The 23,287-nt window shown below is 32.8% G+C and overlaps 2 protein-coding genes across 2 annotated transcripts in view; one reads left to right on the top strand and one right to left on the bottom strand.

Moving 5' to 3' along the window:
- Positions 1-19,207, bottom strand: part of Rac1 (ras-related protein Rac1) — a 32,272-nt gene extending 13,065 nt beyond the window's left edge. Inside the window, exon 1 of the mRNA XM_085198348.1 lies at positions 18,818-19,207. Within this exon, the coding sequence (XP_085054474.1) occupies positions 18,818-18,852 (35 nt within the window). The 5' untranslated portion in view covers positions 18,853-19,207. The remainder of the gene's footprint in view (positions 1-18,817) is intronic.
- Positions 19,208-19,587: 380 nt separating this feature from the next.
- Positions 19,588-22,530, top strand: mof (males absent on the first). The gene has a single exon (XM_085198164.1). It carries the CDS (start codon positions 19,683-19,685, stop codon positions 21,009-21,011), a length of 1,329 nt encoding a protein of 442 aa, XP_085054290.1. The 5' UTR covers positions 19,588-19,682; the 3' UTR covers positions 21,012-22,530.
- Positions 22,531-23,287: the final 757 nt, after the last annotated feature.

Genomic DNA, 23,287 nt, shown 5'->3' with positions numbered 1-23,287 from the left:
CACTATTCTAGTTCGTCCTGTAATCTGGCCGAGGCATCACTACCGGCCGTTCCATCACAACATTGTTATAGAGATAGCATCGCATCTTTCTACTGAGAATTTATGCTACTTGTTAAAATGAGAATGGGTGTGTGAGATTTAGAAGTTACATTAAAAATAATAGATTAAAAAAAAAGTTTGTATTCTTTTATAGTAGTTTTCTTTTTTCATTATTTTTATATCACGCATATAACAGAGTAGGCAGAGGGAACCTGGGAACCTAGCGTTAAGCTCCGAACCCATTAAGACCCTTCTGTCTTGTTTTTATCTTTTTATCAGAGCGAGAGAAAGAAAATATTTCATTTCACAAATGAGAATCGAACCCACAACCTGTAAGTTCCTATATTCTGTCGAAAATAAAGTTATAATATATTTTAAAATATAACAAATATACGTTCATAATCTTCATAAACTTCACTGTTCAATGCTTCCGCTATTAAATCTACGTCATTTGAAAACTCGTTTTATTATGTTAGAGCGCTGTCTTACAACATGGCTATACAAATGTAAAGAAACTAAAACAATAGCAAGTAATTTAGAACATTCCCAAGTGAACAAAAAAAAACTAAATTTTACATGTTTTCTCACTAATATCTCATGAAATTTTAAGCTGGTTTCATATGACGACGTTAAAATTTGAAAAAGCTAAATTAAATTCAATTTTTACGCTTTATTCTCTCCTCTAATATTTCATGAAATTACCTAAATCGGTTTAATAAGACGAGGTTGAAATTTAAAATTTCAAAAACACGATGACTAAGAGCCAGACAATCCAGACACAGCTGGCGGGTGGAGGATTCCGAGTAATCTTCCTCTATAATGAGACTTAATTAAGCTCATTTATGTAATGCATTTCTGTATCATTCATAAATTTCCACTGTTTTCTTGCAATTATGTAAGGTAAGAATTTAATAAATGAAAATCCTATATCCTATAGTTCCATCTAAACTTCAAAGTCTATTTTGTTATCAAACGCTAGTTTAATATAGTTATAGAGCGTCCGACTGTAAGCACGACGTTTGTGGGTTCGATTTCCAAACGGGGGGAAGCAATTATATTTATTTCCTCTCTCAACATTTCTTGCTCTACGCCTGAACCAACACCCAGCACAACCGGCACTTAGGAACAATAGAAAAACTAAGTAGTATACCTACTTGCAATTATAAAAAAAATATTTCAAACTAAAGCATATGATGATTTAAATGCTCAAACACTATTTTATTCCACAAATTAAATCTAAAACTTTTACTATTATATGCATATAAGTTAATATAATCCACTTTCGCCCCAGTCGTTTAACTAACTGCCATGAAATTGAGTGAGTAGTATCTACTAACGTATGCAATTTGCACTATAGAGAGAGACATCAAGCTCGTTAACGGCGGCCAATGGATTTTTAATTTAAATTATAAAATATATATATATATATATATAAACTGCTTGAATAGGGTGCGAGTTCGACTCCCAGTTGGGGAAAGTTTTTTGTTTTTGCAGATTGGTATAAAGGCTGCTACATATATTATAACAACTATATAAAAATAAAGAATTTGAAATAAATTAAGTGCAATATAATGTACATAACTTTAAATAAATTAAAATTAATATGAAATATTAGTGAAATCAGTCAGTCTGTCTATGTATTATGTACGTATTTCACGTGAAATGGAAAACTTTTATATTATGTTTCCCAAAGCACTATATACTAGTACGGTACAGTACCGAGGCGGATCGATTCGTGAGAATGGGCTTTTGCTGTTTGTTTTATTAGCATGTTAGAAACGATAAACCTGAACATATACCGATTATTTAATTTGGAACAAGTATAACTGCTTAAAATATAATAAAATACATAATTATGAGTTTACTTTTCAGTAGTCTGGATGGAATTCCACCATTCAATATCCCATTGGAGTCCCAATCTGTTGAATAAATTATTTTCATTTCGTCGTTGAGTGATAGTAGATGCTCTCTGAATGTTCTGCTATATGCAGGATAGATCATGAAGAGAAGTTTTTGCTGAAAGTAGAGACCGAAGTACTCTTTCAACATGCCTATATTGAAGATATTCCATCTATACTAATATAATAAAGCGCAAGAGTTTGTTTGTTTGTTTGTTTGTTTGTTTGTTTGTTTGTTTGAACGCTAAGATCTCTGGATCTACTGGATCGATTTACTTTGTTTTTGTTTTGTATGAAAGCTGCATTCTTCAGAAGTGCTATAGGCTATATAACATTACATAGCACATATATACTAATAAATTAAAATACTTTCTAATTTGACATGCAATTTATTCTGCCATGTTAATAACAACCGTCGTCGCTACGCGACCGCGTTCGTTACCGCGTCATTTTGATATTCATCCTTATGAAAATAAATATAATAGTCACTTTTAGCATTTCATCTAGATTGAAATTATATTTCTATAGAAATTATATTCTTATATTTCAAGCAGGCGTAGCCGCGTCCGGGTCCGCTAGTTTCATATAAACCTAATCGTATACAGAAGGAATGTCTTCCTATAGCGGCCGTGTGTAATTGTGATGCCACTCAACTGTAGTCGCATGAGTAATGAACGAATGCGTCATACACGTTCCCATGAACCTTGCACAGTGACGGGTCCAATCGAGAATTAAACCAAAGACGTTTATTTTATTTCTTAATACTTAATTATTAAAATTTACTTACATATTAAAATTAAATGAAAATAATAATAATAACAAGCCAGTAAGTTTGTCTTAGATACATCGACATCTGTTTGCCCTAATTCGGCAAAGGGCTCCTTCAATGACAAAGATCAAAAGGATACATAGAAATGTTAACCTAAGAGAAGAATATAAAAAAAATACAATTATTCACTTTTATTTCATACATTCTATCTCTATCTATTCTAATATCAAAGTAAAAAAACCTAAAAACTCTACTAGATTCGGACAAAACGCCATCTTTTACATATATAAAACATTTCTGTATTGATTTATAAGACTAACGAGCCCATCCCTACAGATACTCCTCGAGTCAATGTTCAATTTACATACGATTTATTTTTATACAACACAAGTCTTTCTCTGTACATGACTCAATAGAGAACGAATTGGTTCAATTAATTTCTGCAATACGATGTGTATTTATGCGTTTTAAAGCTTACACCGTCTCGCTCTCGACTTTTATACCTAATTTTTACTAACTTTAAGTTGAAATGCCAATTAAAACATTTCAAAGTCCATAATTTATTTAAAATGTTACATTTTTATTGGAGCAGCAGCGTAGGCAAAGGGAACCAACTGTTCAAATTAAGACGTTCCGATTCAATTAAGACACAATGGTTTCCTACTTCCCGCCGGATCCTGGAGGCATTGCGTGTTGAAGCTGAGGGAACCCAGTGTCAAGACACTCTGTTCTCCCTTCATAGCATGAATTTAAGACAATGCGCATTGAATTGCGGAATTCAACGCTGTAGATTTGAGAATATTATTGGGAAACAATAACAATATACTTTGAAATTAATATGAAATAAGTAAGCATAATATTAAAATCTCTGTTATCTAATGAAATATTCCCTCGGAATGCAGTCTTATCTGTGTTGCTCTCTTTTTGAAATATATTTAGTTATTATAATATTACCACTCGGTGATAATAATACAAAACCCCGTTGGGAGCTTGATTATATTTACATAGAAAGTATGCTGTATATTTTTTTCGTAAAACAATAATATAATATTAAATATTTAATAAGGAATCTTTATTAAAACATTTTAAACTAAACTAGCTAAACATCTATCTAACTATCATCTATGGCCTATGGGTGTGACTGTAACGCGACGGCTATGAGTTCGATCCCCACTCAAGAAAATGAAATATTTATCTAAATTTATATTTCCATTTCATCGCTCTGGTGTCGGAGCAAAGCGCGGCGATGACTTCCGCAAGTCAACACGCAATACCTCAAAAAATTCGACGGCAATTGGGGAACAAAGTGTCTCAACACTAAGTTCCCTCAGCCTACCCCGCTGAATGCGGGATACAGCGCGAAGCTGTATAATAAAAAAATATAACATTAACAAATGTTATTATGACGAATACAATAACAATAATTTCAATACTTCTTCTCGTTGCAGTTATATAGCGCCTCCGTTTCTTATCGATTGGAGTAAGAACAATGGACCTCCATAAACAAGTGCTTGATTGTATTATATATATTTTTTTTATGATAGTGTATTGTATTGTATGGAAAAAGTGTTACGATATTCACTGTGTCAGTTGTTATTATAAACACTTTTACTATAACTTGTAGTAAGTAATAAGTGATATATTTGAAAAAATATTATATGGTTCATATTTTAATAATTAAATGTTTACTTAAAGTTATAAATGTAATTTACATTATTTTTTTGGCTTCTGTACCCCGCACATGGGCAGTGGGAACCTGAGAACATAATAGTTGTTCAGACACTCAAAAACTTTATTAAAATGTATTATCTAATATAATTGTATATGCATTTAGGTAAATTTATATGGATTTATTTTATAAAAAAAAGTCACATAAACAAATTGTTGACGAGAATATCAACATAATCAATTAGACTCGATTCGAAATCATTCTTAAATATTTGATATACAAACCGAAATGTATATAATTTCCAAATACCCTCATATAGATTAAATATCATTTAACACAAATAATACTTTAGCCCAAGCTTTATTTCATAATAAACAATCTTGGGAAAAATATTCTTAAGACGCCATTATGTAACGTGATAGCGGGAGTCATTACTTACTTTCTTCACCGGAGGGAGCTCCTCAATAAAAGATAACAAGCGCAGCTTATAAGCTAATTATACGGCAATGTCGCTCGAAAATAGCAGTATAATAATATTTTAAGTGTAATTTGTTTGAGAGTAATGAAAACATCTCATTTGCCAAACTTCTGCTTCAGAATATTATGTGTTTCTTTTTCAGCTTCACGCTGTATCCCGCATATGCGTGTTAAGCCAGTCCACTTCACAATTGCCGCTCACCTCTCGAAATTAACATGTTAAGCGACGTAACTCAACGCTTCGCTTTTCCATGTTACCAGAGCGAGGAAACGAAAATAAGTCATTCCCTCGAATGGGATACCCACTACCGTCGCGTTTACATTGAAACTTTGTGTCACTGCGCCATGATAGCCTTTTTAATACATATATTATGAAGAAAAAAATAGTGTTTTTATTTAAAAAATAAAAATTCTATTATTCTTTTAAAGAAGTACGACCGATGTTCATTATTTCTTTCCGATTCCGATTCATATATTTATTTTTAAGTCCGAATGATATTATTATTATGAAACAATTTAATTGCATAGGAAAAGGATGTCTTCAATTTTACTTCAAATAAATTTAGAAGCAATATAATGCAACCTTGCTAGCAGCCGTTATACATACTGTATTGTCGGTCTTATATTTATTACATACTAGCAACCCGCATGTGACTTCGCCCGCTTGAATTACACAATTATTTATTTATCTAATATCATTTTCACTTTAAATTAAACTGAAAGTTTCAAAGAAATTAATAAAATAATTCAAATTACTCAACCTTGTTTATTTCTGAACCGACTAAAATAAATAAAAACTAAATGTTAAGGAAAAATTTGCTAAAATACAATAGTGAAAACTGCCTCTAAATCTGTTGATCCGTTTCGGAAATTATCCCGCAGAAACGCACAAACAGACCAAAAAATTAAATAAAAAACATTGTTTTGAGTCTGTTACATTGACAAATCCCCATATTAAATTTTCTCAGCTATCTTTGATGTACAGACAGCCATCAATAACAATTTTATTATATGTATATATTTTTTATTCGTTTAATATAAGTTGGATGAATTTTTGTAGCACGTATAATTGTTTCAAAGCATTATCGTATTACAATGCCAACACATTCACGAAACAAATTTCATAATAAAATAAGTATAAAATAAGTATAAAAATAATAATAAAATAATTGCTTTATTGACACATAGCCAATTTTTTGTAGGGCATATTCAATTCTCAATACGTTTACATTGTTTGTAAATATGTAAATAATAATAATAATTAGGTTCAAAAATATATTTTTATTTTTCATTGTAAGCAAATAAAAATATGAGGCCAGTCGTGGCATTGGGTCGCAAACGTATTAGGTTGTGGGTTCGATTCCCTCTCGACGAAAATAAATATTTAACATTTTCATTTCTTCGCTCTGTTATCAAGCAAAACGGCGTGGAATTCCGCCCACTCAACACGTAATACCTTAAGAATGCGGCGGAAAGAAGAGAGCGGAATGCCTTAACACTAGGCTTCCCACTGCCTACCCGGCTACATGTGGATACTGCGTGAAGCTAAGCTGATAGATCACATACATAAACTAAAAAAAGAACGTTATCTTTTTTAATGAAGATTGTCCTTTCAAGTTCACAATATATAACAGATTTTGCAAAATATTTTTAATTAACAACAATTTATGAAAAAATAACTTGTACACTATATTATCGCTTATATTATATAGTATAAGCATTATCACTTCGAATAATAGATAAGATAAAAGAAAGATAGCAGTAATGGTAAAAGATTACAGATAAATGTTGTAATATAACATATCCATGTGTAAAGTGTTTAGAAAAAGTGCGGTTTGGAGCCCTTCATGTTTTACCCCCTTATAGCAGGGTAGGCAGAGGGAACCTTTCAACCTAGCGTCATCAATCATCAACACTCTGGTTCTCATTAAGACACTTCCGTTCTTTCACTTTCTTCCGAATTCTGGCGGAGCTCAACGCCGCACTTTACCACGATACCAGACCGAGGAAATGAAGCCATTAAATTAAGCCACAAACGCACGTTAATGCCTCAGTGCCACGACAACCTCTAATAATAGAAAATACATAATATTATAAAACAATATGAAAAAACAAGAGTGGATCTATAAACTCCAGGTCAATTCCTCACCATATAGCTCACAACCAGGTCAGTCGACTGACTGGTTAGGATCACAGCTGCTGGAAATTAGGGTAGTAGGGATAGTGGTTACGGTGGGGGTCGCCGAGTTGAGAGGGTGCTTTGTGCGGATAATGCACACGCCACGTTAAACAACGTCCCAGTTCCTTTTGTTAGTACGTAGGTACGTACACCTTTGTACGGGGCAAAAGTTGTAAATTATGAGTAAATTACTCTAGGGAAGTGCTTTTTATCTAAATGAACCCTTTTGTTTTTATATTTCACGTAATTTGTTGTTAACGTGATTAAATTTCACTTTAAAAATAACCCCGTTAGCAACAAACCAATCCTGTAATTAGCATTAATTATGGATCTTCAAAATTTCTAATGTGGAATGTGGTACTCATTAACATATTATTGAGCCAAGTTGTGGCATAAGCGTGTGACTATAAATACTGCATGCTATGGGTTCGATTCCCATTCGAGGAAATGAAATATTTTATTTTTTCATTTCTTCGCTCTTGTGTTTAGCAAGTTCCACCACTGAATACCTCCGGAAAAAAGTGAGAAGCGGAGTGTTTTAACACTAGGCACCTTCTGCCTACCCTATAAGTGGAATACAGTGTGAAGCTGAAAAAAATTAACATATTATTTTTCCAACGATTCGAAAGTTCCATAATTTAATAACGTTAGATGCAATCGAGCACAAACGGAAATAGATATCCACTCATTATAAACAGAATATTCCAAGCAAGAGCAAAAAAAAGGCATCCTGTGGATGAGTAGAACAATGGTCTCGTTCATATTCCGCGTACGAATAGACGTTATTATAATAACAGAAATCGATACTCACAATCTTTATACAAATATTCAAAATGTATTTGCAAGTTAATAAAAATATTTTAAAATACGCTATTTTTTTATAACAGATGAACCATATTGTAGTTTGTATAACGCTAGAGTAAGTAACACAGCAAAATATCTATGAATATGTTTTTATCGAGGAAACTTAGTGTTAAACACTCCGTTTCCTACTTGTCGCCTAATTTTCGAGACATTTCCAACTGACTGGCGGTTCACAACGCCATGGCCTAACATTGATCTTAGGACCAGAGCAAAGAAAAGGCGGAAATCGAACCCGCACCTGTCACGTTTACAGACAGACATTTTACCTACCACCACCCCACAACGTCCTCAACATCTCTTTGAATATAAAAATACAAATTTATATAACACAAATAATTTTTAGGTTAAAATGTCACTGCAGAAGCGAAAGGTCAGATCCCAATGCTCAGGTGCGGATATTGAATTTGCAATGCAGGTCAGACAACCGGATTTTCATTATATTGTATTAAGATAAAATGATAAATCTAACACATTTCGTATTGGGGAATGGAGTGTCTCTATGTATAATTTTAGGATTTTTAGGTCAAGGGCGAAAGTAACAAATAATAAAATTTAGCTTTTAATAACTACGAAATAGCAGTTCTATATACTATAGGAGAAGGTGAAGAGGTTCTATATTCGACTCTATTTTTTTTATGATTGTTTGCCTCAGAACTTTCGACTGCGTGGATCGATTTAGAAGATCCTTTTTTTTTCATTTGAAATCTGGTACTTCCCATGTGACCCCTTTTTAATTTTTTCCAGTTCTAACAAAGCCGTCCACAAGAAAATCATATAAAACTTAAATTTGCATAGTTTGCTCGTTTTTTTTATTGAGAAACTATATAGGCACTTGAGACATGAATTTCCAATATAACAACATTGTTCCCAATTTGATATGAGCCATATATAATTAACTATTGATACAGACCGCATTCCACAGCACTGAAACGTTAAGTTTCCGCCAGAGGGGAGTGCAAGGTTATGGAAATCAGCACATGTGAAAGGATTACAGGAATGCCAAACTAATCGGGTGAACTAATTTTTTATTTAGGTTTAACAGCCGTGGAATACAATTTGAAACAATTGTTTTTTGTGGGTGTTTTCAATTTTTTATTTTTATATAAAAATGTGTTGGTCAATTCATGCTAAATTAATTAATTATTTTGCAAAGTCTTTCAAAATCAATTATAACACCAGTAAATTTAACATAAAATACTTATTAACATTTACACCTAAAATTTGATTTCTTCTGAAATCACAACGGAAATAATGCAACGCGGCAAAAGTCTTAGGTCTGCTCCTGAATGACCAAAAACCATGAAGCTAATTTCGACAAAACATCATTTAAAAAAAAAACAAAACTAAACTAACTAAACTAAAATAAATCGTAAAAAAAAAATAACATACTTTCACTCTACATCCTCATATAATTAAAACAAGACCACAATACAACTAACAAAAACAAAACCTTAGCATCTGTAACCGCCCATATGCTACCAGCAATAGCTGATCGCTAATAAGGGAATCAGAAAGCTGTCGCCTGGTACGTGACCGATGACCACCCAAGTCTCACGCCTTATTCAAAGGCGGATCATGGGTGAAACAATATACGCTGGGGACTGACCCATGTCCGAAGCTGTCGTCGCAAATAAGAAGCTACCCATATGGCGCAAGTGTTTCTTTGAAAAGGTTTCAATATACATAATTGGTGCATATCTTTATAAATCTTTTTATATGTTTTAATCTTTTTATTTATATTTAAAAAGAACTGTAATACTCATAGATATTTTCCGGTTTCGTCCTTGACCCAAAACCTTCTTTTTTCGTTTCATACATAGCAGGTTAGACAGAGGAAACCAGAGAACCTAACCTAAGACATTTTCGTTCCGCAAATTCCGGCAAAATTCTGGAGATATTGCGTGTTGAGTGGTGGAACTCATAATATTTACGATCTTCCTAATCTAGAAAAACAAATCGCCTGTCTTCTAACAATAAACAGAATGTAAAGAACGAAATGATATTTGCCTAGATTTAATTGATTTTCTATACCAACTCAAAATAAAAGGATAGACCTAAAAAAATATGTACCTTAGAATGATAATGATACAGCATCAGACCAGCAATTCCAAACACTCTTGGAACATCAGCAATACCAATAAATAGCAACAACCGCCAGTTACCCTCTTAAATCGTCAACGATAAGCGCAATTGTTGCTCACTTACGTTACATAAGAATAGACCGAGCAGAGTAGAGGTATCATTGAACTCGTCTCACAATGGACGTATTCAACATTCATTCAAATGCTAAGTACTCCTTGCAGGTGCTTGTAAATAATTAATGTTAATAGATAAAATGAGGTCGACGGTTGTGTGTTCGATTCCCACTCGGGGGTATTAATTATTAATTATCAAGGCATAAGTGCGGCGTTCAGTTCCGCCTCTCAACACGCAATGCCTCGAAAATTGAAGTGAAGTTGAAAAAAAATTACATAAATTATTTCCAAAACTGGCCATTTGGTTTAATCATTTAGATTGCTGAGGCCAGTCGTTGAAGATTCGATTCTGAGTCCAGGATATATTACATCTAATAAGACATATATGCATATCAATAAATTAATTTATAATCAATTTTTACAAAGCGTATATAAATCAGTTCTTGGAAATGAATTATCCTGCATATAGCAAAGTAAGAAGAGAGGATCTAGTGAGTAATATAGTAATCGCTTTCCGCTTTCCGCCTCCCCGCCTAACCTTTTTTTCTTTATAGGATATCAACATTTATTAAAATATTTATAACACTGTATTAAAACCACATATATGACGATTGAAGAATTGGAACAACAAATAATTATCCTCATTCACATCCTCGATAAATACATAACACACGACTTCCTCGTATCCTTCCCTATGACAAAATGGTTATGACGTCACATAATTCTATTTCAAGTATCCAAGTTAACCGCAAACGTTACACGACCAGAGCGCACGTCATTAAGCTACTTTGAACACGATTGTGACTTTAAGACTTTAGACGTCATGAGTTAACGTCAAGAGTTTGTTTGTTTTAACTTCCCGCTGTATCCCGCATTTAGCAGGGTAGGCAAAGGGAACCTGGGAAGATTCCCTAGAATAGGTAGAGTGCTGTGAAAACTAGATAGTTTTCACAGCACTCTACCTACCTATTAAGACAATTCTGTGTGTCATTGTCATTGCGTGTTGAATGGCGGAATTCAACACGGAGAAATAAAAAATTAGAATAATATAGGTATTAATTTATATACTCCGTTCTCCATCCTACCAAATCGAGACACTACATTTTAAGTTCAGTTGTCAAACTCCTCAACGAAATTAACTTGACCTTAATTATCATCAATCGTCTGTCTTATTCAAGATCTTAATTAAATAATTTAAAAAAATGACGGGTTAAAATACTTGTCGAGCTTTCTCTACAAACGTTATACATACTACTAAAACCTTAAGTCTATTGACATTAGACAGACAGACTACGGATAAATCGTCTAATTAGATTAGACGGATATTAAACGGATATTCCAAGGAAATAAACAAATATACTGTTATATAGGGTTTGGTATTTTGAACGTGAAAAGGAAAAACTATGAGTTATATTTAGAAATCAAAAATACCCAATTGTGTTGTTTTTGTTCATGTTGGGTAATACAATATGGGATAGAGGAGTGTCTAGTTATTCATATGTCTGTTTAAAATCGGTATCGTCCGTATAAATTTCAAAGGAAGCAGTCATTTTTTTTATAGAAATAAAAAAAAAGCAAAAAATATTCATTTTCGTACAATTCATTTGACAATTGTTAATTTAACTTTTTTTTTTTCGTAAAAGACGCCATGGCGCAGAGGCACAAGTGTGTGAATGTCAACCCGACGGTTGCGGGTTCACTCCAGAAAATGAAGTATTTAACCAGGCAAAGTGAGGCGTTGAAATCCGCCACTCAACACGCAATGCTCAAGAATTGAAGAAGAACCGGAATGGTAAATAGTAAAAAATACCATCAAATACATGTAAAACCTTAAACATGTTACTTATTAATAATTGTAATGGAAACCAATCACTCATGCATTTGCTGCGTTTACACGCGTCCGTACGTACGTACCAACATTAGTGATAGAATCGGCTCCTTTCAATGGAACCCCAACATTGCGGTGAGAGGGCATATCGCAACACTGCTGAAACGAGAGCCTCTCTCTCTTTATGCCTACATACGTAAATACCATATCTAGATTAGGGTTTTCTTATTACCAAAGGTTAAATGAGATTATTGATTATCTTTATTCTCTTCTTTATAATCTAATAATCATTATTTAAAAGTCACTTGAAGAAGTTCATCGACTTTTATTTTCATATAAACAATATGGCGATTGGTTGTCGCTATGGTGAATTTTGATTACTGTCATGTGTTCAGAGACACTCACAAGGTCAATTGACGTAATATCAAAAATTGGCCAAGGCGTTCTCTCTACAATGCCGGATAGGAACACACATAAGCCCAAAAACACATTACCGTCCCTTTGAGTTGAGTTTGAGACTGAATGAGAATTCTAGGCAATAAAAAAATTACAATTATTAATGTATAATGTAAGGCGAAAACTACGTAACTAGAATGAATGAATTATTACTTATTAATATAGCGCAGCGTTGAGTTCCGCCATTCAACACGCAATGCCTCGAAAACTTCAGCGGAAAGTGGAGAACGGAGTGTCTCAATACTAGGTTCCCTCTATATACCTTGATGTATGCGGGATACAGCGTGAAGATATCTAAGTACCAATGTAAATATTTAGAAAAAATATGTAAAAACAATTTCTTATTTTAATATAGGTATATCAGAAAACTAGGGTGCGCTCGTTCAAGTTATGAAGCAAACACCATCAATATTCTTCAACTCGACCGCCGACACCTATAGTTTTCTAATAATATCTTTGCGGCTACCACTGCCTTTTTGTGTTAGCTTTCTATGAATGAGTTTTCTAAGAATTTATAGTATGTTAGTTAACTAATCATAAACTGAAATCTTGTTTTAAATTATAAAAGTTATAAAAGTGAAATATTTAATTATAATTAAAACCCTTTAATATTGCCATTTCCTCGTTTAGTAACGAGGCAAAGCACGCCGTTGAGTTCCGCCACTCAACACGCAATCCCTATGGAATCCTGCAGAATTTGGCATGGCACCGGCGGAACGGAAGTCTCTTAATTGGAACGGGTTCTCCAGGTTCCCTCTGCCCTACTAAAAGCGGGATACAGCGTGAAACTACTAAAAAACCAGTAGCTCAACATAACATATTTCCACTATTTTGCAATTTTTACTACTTCGAACAGAGGATATTGATGATAACATGCCATCAGAGCCCGACGCCACTCTACTGATGCGGGCACTTGATTACAAATCAATCCCCTGCCTCCTCATCGTCTTTTGTAGTATATTGTACTATGGAGCCATTCAGAAATCGTGAATCGATTATGTTTCACATAATGAAAGGTTATAATATCTCGTTGTTTCTCGAATTATAGTAGGATAGGCAGAGGGAACCTTGTGTTAACATACTCCGTTCCACATTTTTCGTTAAATTTGAATTGCGAGTTCAGTGGCTTAACTCAACGCCGTGTTTTTGCCTTGTTATACGAGCGAAGAAATGAAAATACGTATAAATAATAATTAATTTCCTCTAGTGCAAATCGAACCCACAAACATCGCGTTTACAGTCAAACGCTTGTGCCACTGTGCCACTACGGCGTCATACGTACATATATATGTATCTACATATTATATCTCATTATTTCTTTACATATATACATACATTTTGAAATAATATACTAAAAAAATAAAATGAAATTTAAATATTCTACGCTAAACGAATGATCAAGCGTATACAATACGTAACAAATATGTTTTTCGCACTTTTCCTCAAATATAAATAATTTTACAAATATATTTTTAGGCGTTGAAACAACGTACAGTTTGTTATAATAATGTATATATATTCAAAGGTGGTGTTAAATTCAGATGCATAAATAAACATGGCGTTAAATTGCGTTCGCTCTTTGTGGTGATGAGATGAGAAAAAGCAATACGAAATCACCGTTAACCACGTTTTACATTGCAAAATTCCATATTTTCAAAGGAAAATCGTGCAAAATTTTGGCAAATCATGACAAAACCATTATGTCTTGAAAACATTATAACATACGGAACACTATGTTCCCTCGGTTTACACTGCTGTGTGCGGGATACAGAGTGAAGCTGATTTATTTTTTATATTTAACATTATAACTCTCCGCTTTATTGAAAAAATAGATTGAGAGATATAACATTTCTAAGTTTCTAAAACTAATGAGAAAATTTGTCTTACAGACTGCGAATACATTTATTTCCAAACAAAAAAAAGCAAAGCCCGATACTATCATCAAGAGGACATTGTCAAAATTAAAAGCAATTAATATATTTAAAATGTTATTTAAAAAAAAACAAATTTCAATCCATCTTTCGCATGTTCCTTGAAAACAAACTAGAGTTATTTGTACAACTAATAGAATGATTTGGTGCTGACTTTCAGTTTTGTTAGTATAATCGAAAAGTTGTAACTTTGTGCTTTCTTAAGGCATGAACTACCATGAACTTTTGAACTATTGAAATTATATGTTGAGACTGTAATTCATACAATTATATAATTATTTTTCTATAAAATTATCCATTTCCACATTTCCCTATTATTAAATAATAAAAATCTTAATAAATATTCGTTTAGAGATAAACATAATAAAAGATAGGCAACACGTAAATCTCATATCTATACTAATATAATAAAGCGGAAGAGTTTGTTTGTTTGTTTGTTTGTTTGTTTGTTTGTTTGTTTGTTTGTTTGTTTGAACGCTAAGATCTCTGGATCTACGGGTCTGATTTACATTGTTTTTGTTTTGTATATAAGCTGCATTCTTCAGAAGTGCTATAGGCTATATAACATTACATTACACATATAAACTAATATATTTTAAAGTACTTTCTAATTTGACATGCAATTTATTCTGCCATGTTAATAACAACCGTCGCGTCGCTACGCAACCGGTACCGCGACATTTTGATATCCATCCTTACGAAGTTTGATAAATAATTAAGGAGATGTCACTGATTCGAAATGACCTAGCCTTCGGGCGACACAGTATGAGTATAACCGACGCGAAAATATTCTTATAGTTCAAGCAGGCGTAGCCGCGTCCGGGTCCACTAGTTTACGGATATATGGCAGAGTCGAATCTTATCAAGCCAGTTAAATCGTTAAAAATAGATTATAATAATGACTTATGTGATAACACTATCATATTTTTTATATTGTCCTAATCATAATAACTTAAACTATCCCTAAAAACATAAAACGTTATTTCCCAAGCTTTCCCATAATATTATATAAATGTTTAACCGACTTCTATAAAAGGAGGTCCCCAATTCAACTGTATTTTTTTTTAATATTATTTAGCCATATATATTTAAAAATAGCTGCAATTGGTAATTCCAGACGACGAATAACACATCTGCTCATACCAATTGAACAACCGTACTCTTTGTAACGTAATAAAAACTTAACAGTACGTCCGAAAACCTAGCTCTTGGACTACATAATATAATAAAAAAATTATTAGTGTTTAAAATATTTATGAATAGGACTTTAGTACTCACGCAGTTTAACCCAAACTAACCCCTTCGACAAACCGGTTTCAGATTACCAGACTCGTTTTGCGGGCTAACATGTAAATGCAATTTGTTTAATATAATCCTTTCAGTTAAGAATTTAATATGTTGAGAAGGACGCCCGCTAAGAAGTGTGAACTGCATAATTATTTGAACGAGGTCGCTTAGGACCTATACAAAGCCCCATGTGATCATAAGATTTAGAAGCTTTTGTAGATTACATTTTGTAGAAAACATAATTCTTAAAGCTAAAAGAATGTAAACGCGACGGTTTTGAGTTCGATTTCCACTCGAGGGTATAAGTTATTATTCTTCTCTGGCTCTAGTAACGAAACAAAAGTTTTTTCACTTAACAAGCAATGTCTCGAAAATTGGGGAGAAAGTGGGGAACGAAGTGTCTAACAGTAGGTTCCCTTTGCCTACTATGTATCTGCTGTGAGCGGGATACAGCGTGAAGCTGATTTTTTTAACTATCCTAGAACACTTTTACATACCTATTGATTCCTTATAAAAAAATCATTGGTCATAGAAATCAAGCAAAGCAAGCTATTAGAATACCATATAAAATCGAAGATCTATAATAAAACAATTAATATAACGTGTTTGTTTGTACGTGACGCCATATCTAAGCACCGGTATCGGTCGGCGCTAATTTTCTACACACACCTATCATCTATGTCTGTAGTAAACATAGACAGTGCGGGACACTTTCTTTCACGTAGAGACTTTCGAAGCACATGTTGGTTTCTATATTTGGACTGTCAACTTGTATGATAGAAAGGTAGGGTTTTATACGAGGTATGTTTAAACGCGTGTAGATACATAGAAGGCGTCTAATACAATTAAAATTAAAAATGGTTTTCAAAAAAAATGAGGACAGCGACAAGTTGCGAGTTCGATTCCCACTCGGGGAAATGAAATATTTAATATTTTCATTTCTTCACTCTGGTAAAGGGGCAGCCACGGTGTTCAGTTCTCCTACTCGAGATATTGCGTGTTGATACGCGGAACTCAACGTCGCACTGTGTCTATCGGAACTGAGAACTGGACATAATTCATTACCCTAAGAGGCGGTCGAATCTACAACCATCGTATTCATAAACAGATGCTTTTTTCCTATTAATTTTTAATGTTTTACGTAGAAAACCATTGAAAAAGAAATAAAAACCAGCATACTCTGCTCCACTGAAATAAACACAATGTCATAATAACAAATTGTAAATGTCACGGAGCGGCCTTGCCACAATGTGAATTTGTAACAGAAATAACACTGATTATATACAATAGAGTAGTATCCTCAATGTGGAAGGTCATCATTCTTAAATGTAATACATCTTTTTTCAACTTAAAGTGTTATGATTCTCCGTTTTCCATATTCTGTTGAATAGTGAAATCCAAGTTTTTCTTTACGTATATGTATATAACACACTTAGCAGTGTAGGCAAAGGGCAGCCATTCCTGAGACACTTCCGCTCTCCACTTTCCACCAAATTCTTGAACCTTTGCGTGTAGTGTGGTGGAATTTAATGCCGCACTCTGCTCCGTACCCGAGTGGGAAAATGAAAATATTAAATATTGCATTCCCGGAGTTAACAGTTGTACACTTGCGCCCCTACGCCATGTTTACCTCAGTTCTTTAAATATAAAATAAATTCTCTGAACTAACACATTACTATATCTATTTCTCACTTTTCTCACAAAAACAAATGAACTAATATAATTTGTGAAACTAGTTTCTTAAAATTTTTTGCTATAAATAAACCAAGGTCCTCCAGTTTTGTTTCATCAAACCAATCATTGTTTCATTTTTAATTATACTAATTACCCATTGTTGTGAGTTGATTGACTTTTGCTTACTAATTAACTTAATTTAAACATCAATGATAAAATGATGTAAAATTCACACAAAAACTTCTGAAACAAAGCACCTTACGTTTTAACTAAGTAAATAATTTTCTTTACTTTTTGGTACATTTGCCACTGTAGGTTCGCACATGTCTGCCTCAATAAGTAATGGTTAATACTGGGGGCACACATAATTGTAATAGATGTTGAATAAATGAAAGGCATTTTCTTTTATAATGATTAAGTATCATAATTTTTTACCTTGGCTCTCTATTCCACATAATATATAATAACAAAAGTTAATTAAAATATTGTCTGAAGATGAGAAAAATATTTTCAGTTTTTATTTGTTTCTACTTTTAATAAAATATAAATCAGAAGAGTTGCTTAAGGATATACAATCCTAATCCTTCACTAATAATATGGATAAAAATTCCATAAATGATGGCTATTTGTTAGAATTTTATCTTTCATGATTTGTTTTATATTTTTTAAATCAATATAAAATTTGTATTACTATTTGTATTGTAACTACACTAGTATTGTCTTTAAAGTGTATTGTAGAAATTAATTGATGATAGTTTTATACAGGCCTAGTCTTTCAGTAAACTATAGATCATCAGAATTCAGATGTATCAAGTTTATTCTTAGTTTCCCCTCTAAATCCTATTTTAAAAAAATTACAACAAAAAACATTTATAAACTCATAATTTTTCCTTCTATGTCCTACATTTAAAATTCATGCCAATATTTAACAATAGTGTTAACATCTTTTAGTAGAGGAAGTGGGTCAATTTGCATGCATTGAGGCACTTGTTGTATCCTTTTAAGCATAGTTAGTGTACACTTACTACTTCGAGTGTACATTCATCACTTTTAGTTGAAATTTTTAAGACATTGGTTTATAAACGGAATTAATGAAAATACATACAATTTTAATTTTACTATGGATGAATTATTAGTTTTATTGCCATGTGGTACTTTTTACTAGGCTAAGGTTTTTATCTTTTAAAGTAATTTATTATACTTTTTATGATAGTTCGTCATTTTACACTTTAAATTTTAATGAATTATAAAAGAGCTTATGTAAGATTTAAGATAATTGATAAGACCTTCACCGTAATCAAGTTTAAATACATGGTGTATATAGAAAATGTGAAAATATTATGACGTCACCGAAAAAATAAATATTTAATAGTATTCCTAAATAATAAAGATACATGTGTTATCGCTCGAGAGCGTTCGGTTACACCACTGGATGCGGCACAAATGAGTATGACTGTTCCATACAATGACGTCAGATAGTTTGTTACGATAATAAGCATATTACAAAGGTACATGAACTATATCTGTTACAAACTGGACAAAATCACTTACCCGTCACCTACAACGACACACTTGATAGCCTGCATTACTGCGTTTCAGAATTTCTGTTAACACTAAACAAGGGGCGATTATCACAACGACGGCCTCCGGACCAATCTCGAACGGTTACCACTGCACTAAATCACCTCTAAACGTAATCAATATGCTTGATTATTAAATTTAACATTCATAGGAATGATTGTCACTGTTTTTAGAGGATAAAATTAATTTCATATCTTCCTTTTGGCGATTTGTAAATGATGTAGGAATCATTCGAACACTACACAAATCACAGACGTTTCGCCGATAGCAATTACGTTACGTACGTTCAACTCGCATCCACAGAATAATAATACCTACACCACGACGTCGAACCAACGGGCTCGTTCGTGAATTAGTACTAACCACAGATACTAAATTAATTGTATTGGCAATGCTGCCAGTGTTGAATATTTTCTTAAGTGATCAGAATTATTTATTAATATTTTGTGTTATTTTATAAATGTTATTATGAAACGAAATTAGTTATTATTATTAATAATTAATTCAAGCACAAATTTGATGTACATTCAAATTTCCGCTGGATTACAATGTTATTGTACTAATAAAAAAATAAAAACCATTAATAAATTAATAAAAAAATAAACACTAGATGTCTCAAAATGTTAATATTAAAATCTTGACAATACTATCACTGCGCATTTAAATTTTCTTTCATGAATAGTAAGTTTTATTTAAGCCGGTTAGTATCGGTTAACAACACTAGCACACGTTTTTGCGCGTTATTTGCTCTGTTATCTATGGATATTGGCATGGCTACTGCGACAGATTGTGTTGCGCGGTATTGCGTGATCCAATAAATGATTTTTTGTTTAATATGGCAAAAGGTGACAAGGAGTTGGAAAAACCAATAGTGAATAATGAATTACCTACTCCCGAGTGCCGTAGCACCGACAATGAAGATTCTGAATCTACACAAGAGCAACCTTTGGATATTGGGGAGCATTATTTAGTGCGGCGTTCGGATGAGTCATGGCACCCGGCGGAGATCATACAGACGCGGTACAATGCCGGGGAATCAGTTTACGAATACTATGTGCACTACGTGGGCTACGATCGAAGGCTCGACGAATGGGTTTCCCGCCACCGGGTTATGTCTGATAGGTTTGACGTGTGTGAAAATTCAAATAACAACATAAACTCAGACCATTTACTTACCGACAAATCGGGGCGAAAAATAACGCGCAATCAAAAACGTAAACATGACGAGATCAACCATGTACAGAAGTCGTACGCGGAAATGGACCCAACAACAGCTGCTTTGGAAAAGGAACATGAAGCTATTACCAAAGTTAAGTACATCGACAGGATACAGATAGGAAAATATGAAATAGACACTTGGTACTTCAGTCCGTATCCCGATGAGTATGGGAAACAATCGAAATTATGGATATGTGAATATTGCTTGAAATATATGCGAATGGAAAAAACATATAGATACCATTTAAGTGAATGCACAGCGAGACAACCATTAGGCATCGAAATATATCGGAAAGGTACGATCGCGATATTCGAAGCTGACGGAAAAGAACATAAAATTTATTGTCAAAATCTTTGTTTATTAGCCAAATTGTTTTTGGATCATAAAACCCTCTATTTTGACATAGAACAGTTTTTGTTTTACATATTATGTGAAGTTGATAAACATGGAGCTCATCTGGTTGGATACTTTTCTAAGGAAAAAGATTCCCCTGAAGGTAACAATGTTGCATGTATTTTAACACTACCTCCCTATCAGAGACAAGGCTATGGCAAGCTGCTAATTGCATTTAGTTATGAGCTATCAAGGTTAGAACAAGTGGTTGGCAGTCCTGAAAAACCTCTTTCCGATTTAGGAAAACTCAGTTATAGATCTTATTGGTCATATGTACTATTAGAAGTACTCAGTGCAAGTCGAGGTACACTAAGTATCAAAGATTTAAGTCTAATGACTGGCATTTCCCAAACTGATATTATTTCAACTCTGCAATCTATGAATATGGTTAAATATTGGAAAGGACATCATGTTATTTGTGTCACACCAAAGATTGTAGCAGAACAGCTAGCTAGCTCCCATTTTAAAAAGCCTCGGCTGACCGTAGACCCTTCAGCATTGAGGTGGACTCCTCCCAATAAGCAAGGGCATTCAGCGAAAGCTAAAAAGTAGTATAGGCTTACAGGCAGAGCTTAGAGAATAAAAAATGAACTTACAGTGATAAGATACAGCGAGGAAGAAGTTTCAAAACACTTACATTTTACATTGTGTATATTTTTTTTATGTTAAAATTTTTGTCACTTTTGACATAAAACATAGTAAGTTTCTTGCTAGGGAATGGAAAATATTCTTAAAAATGTATGAATTTTAATGTAGCTGGACTCTGCTATGTTAAAAATTTTAATTTTCAAATTAAGTTTCTTGCAATTGTGTGTGAAAAACACTATAAAAAAATGTTAAAATCTTATTGCTGTTAGTTAACAATAGATTCCTCTAAGCTGTAGCCTGTTTATACCAGAACAGATTAGTTTGTAGTTCCATCTTGATGTGATCAGACACTTAACAAGTCTTTAAAATATTTTATTCTAAGAAAAACAACAGTAGGGTAATTGATGGCATTTGTTGTTGTTGTAGTTGTTATAATTTCTCTTGTCCCCTTGTTGAAAATACCAGTAAAAAGAAATTATTCCAGTGACATAGTTGTAGAAACAAATACTTATTGGATTTGAGATAGAGATGTTACGGGTATAACATTTTGGATCTGGATATAAATATTAAAATAACATTTTATTGGTTATTTTCGTTTATCCATCTGTTTCTGCTTATTATGGTTATAAATTATTTATTAGGAATTTTGAGAAATATGTTGGAAAATAATAATAAAGTCTTGTCTAGACAGATACTTTCTTATTTTGTATATCCAATAGATTTGGTTAAGATTATGGAGCTCCATAGCATCAACTATTTCAGATTCTTATTCAGTGTTTGTCCCTTTGTTTCAACAGTATAGCTAGTTTTTAACCAACTTCTGTAAGAAAAGGAGGTTAATTTGACTGTTTTTTTTTTTTTATGTAAAATCATTAATATTTTGTATGTTAGTTTTTCCAAAATAATACTTTATATAGTGATGTACAACATTTTGAGATCTGTTCTGTAGTCATTCAGTTCCTTTGTCTACTGTTAAAAGTGATATTAATTTTAAGTTTGCGATTAGGTTTTTTTATAATTATGTTTTACGTAAGATTTTAGACCCTAAGTCAAAATATGTAGAATATTTTTTAATTTTCCAATTGAGTAATTTTTTTTTGTACTACTTAACCCTTATAATATACAGCTGAAAGTATTAACACATTGAAATTATAAGAGCTCAAAGATTGAATTGGTTATATGATTATTAGAAACTTTTCTAGTTTAATTATGGAAAGCGATTATGGTATCCCTAACTTGCATGTTTCTATTAATCATTTAAATTCAACATAGAACAATGTGATTTATTTAGAGTATTTCATTGTATTTTTATGTAATTTAGTAAATATTATTTTTTACAATTTGCCACTCATGTGCCAGATTGAAGTAGCAAGAGATCTTCCCATTGTCATGTTAGATTCTGTGAATCATCAGTTTCACTGTTATTTTGTGATAATCCATTAGATATAAGTAAAATGTGAAATAAATCAGAAATGAAATAAAATTGTTTTTATTAATATCCCTAAATAAATTTAAGAGCCTAATAATAGCTCAATAACTTTTGTTTGTTCTCCATACTATGCTCATTGAATAACCAAGAATGATATAAAACACTTATCTGGATTGGAAATATTATATAGTTTGATTTCTACTATATCCAATGTAATGGTTCTCAAAGAGTGTTCTGTGGCAGCCCAAGCAGGTCAAAAACAAATTGTTTTGATATTTACCACTTAAAATACGTTGATTTATTTCTTTTTGTGTTGCACAATCGGGATTTGTTTTTTATGAGCTTCACGCTTGTATCTCGCAAACAACAGTGTAGGGAAGGAACCTAATGATAAGACACTCCGTTTTCCGCCAAATTCTAGAGAGGTTGAGTGGCGGAAGTCAACGACACGCTTTGCCTCGGAGCGAAGAAATAGAATAGAATAGAATATACTTTATTGCACACATAAAAAAAATATATAGAAACAAAATATAATTAAATATTTCATCAGAGGATTTGAACCCACTTTCAATATCTACAACAGTAGCACTGCTACTATCTCCGCGTAATTAGTGCCGGCTAATATAATATTAAAATACTTGTTACTATCTATTATAAGAATGAAACTCAAGAATGGTTCAATTTTACAAAACTAATATTTGAACTTATCGTCTATCAGCTTTCGAAACAATTTCTGATACATGACCATACAATTTCCTTCCTATGGTGATATTGGCAACTTTTTGGACTTTATAAAAAGGAAACTTAATTC

Source organism: Heliconius melpomene, chromosome 15 (genome assembly GCF_056956725.1).
Source record: "Heliconius melpomene rosina isolate 202511_hmr_F chromosome 15, ASM5695672v1, whole genome shotgun sequence".
In the NCBI taxonomy this organism is placed as follows: Eukaryota; Metazoa; Arthropoda; class Insecta; order Lepidoptera; family Nymphalidae; genus Heliconius; species Heliconius melpomene.
Note: the sequence above shows the minus strand (reverse complement) of the source record. Positions and strands in the feature narration are given on the sequence as shown.

Bases quoted from the DNA above. Each gene is read 5' to 3' on its own strand.
- mof (XM_085198164.1), top strand. From the start codon at position 19,683: ATGGCAAAAGGTGACAAGGAGTTGGAAAAACCAATAGTGAATAATGAA.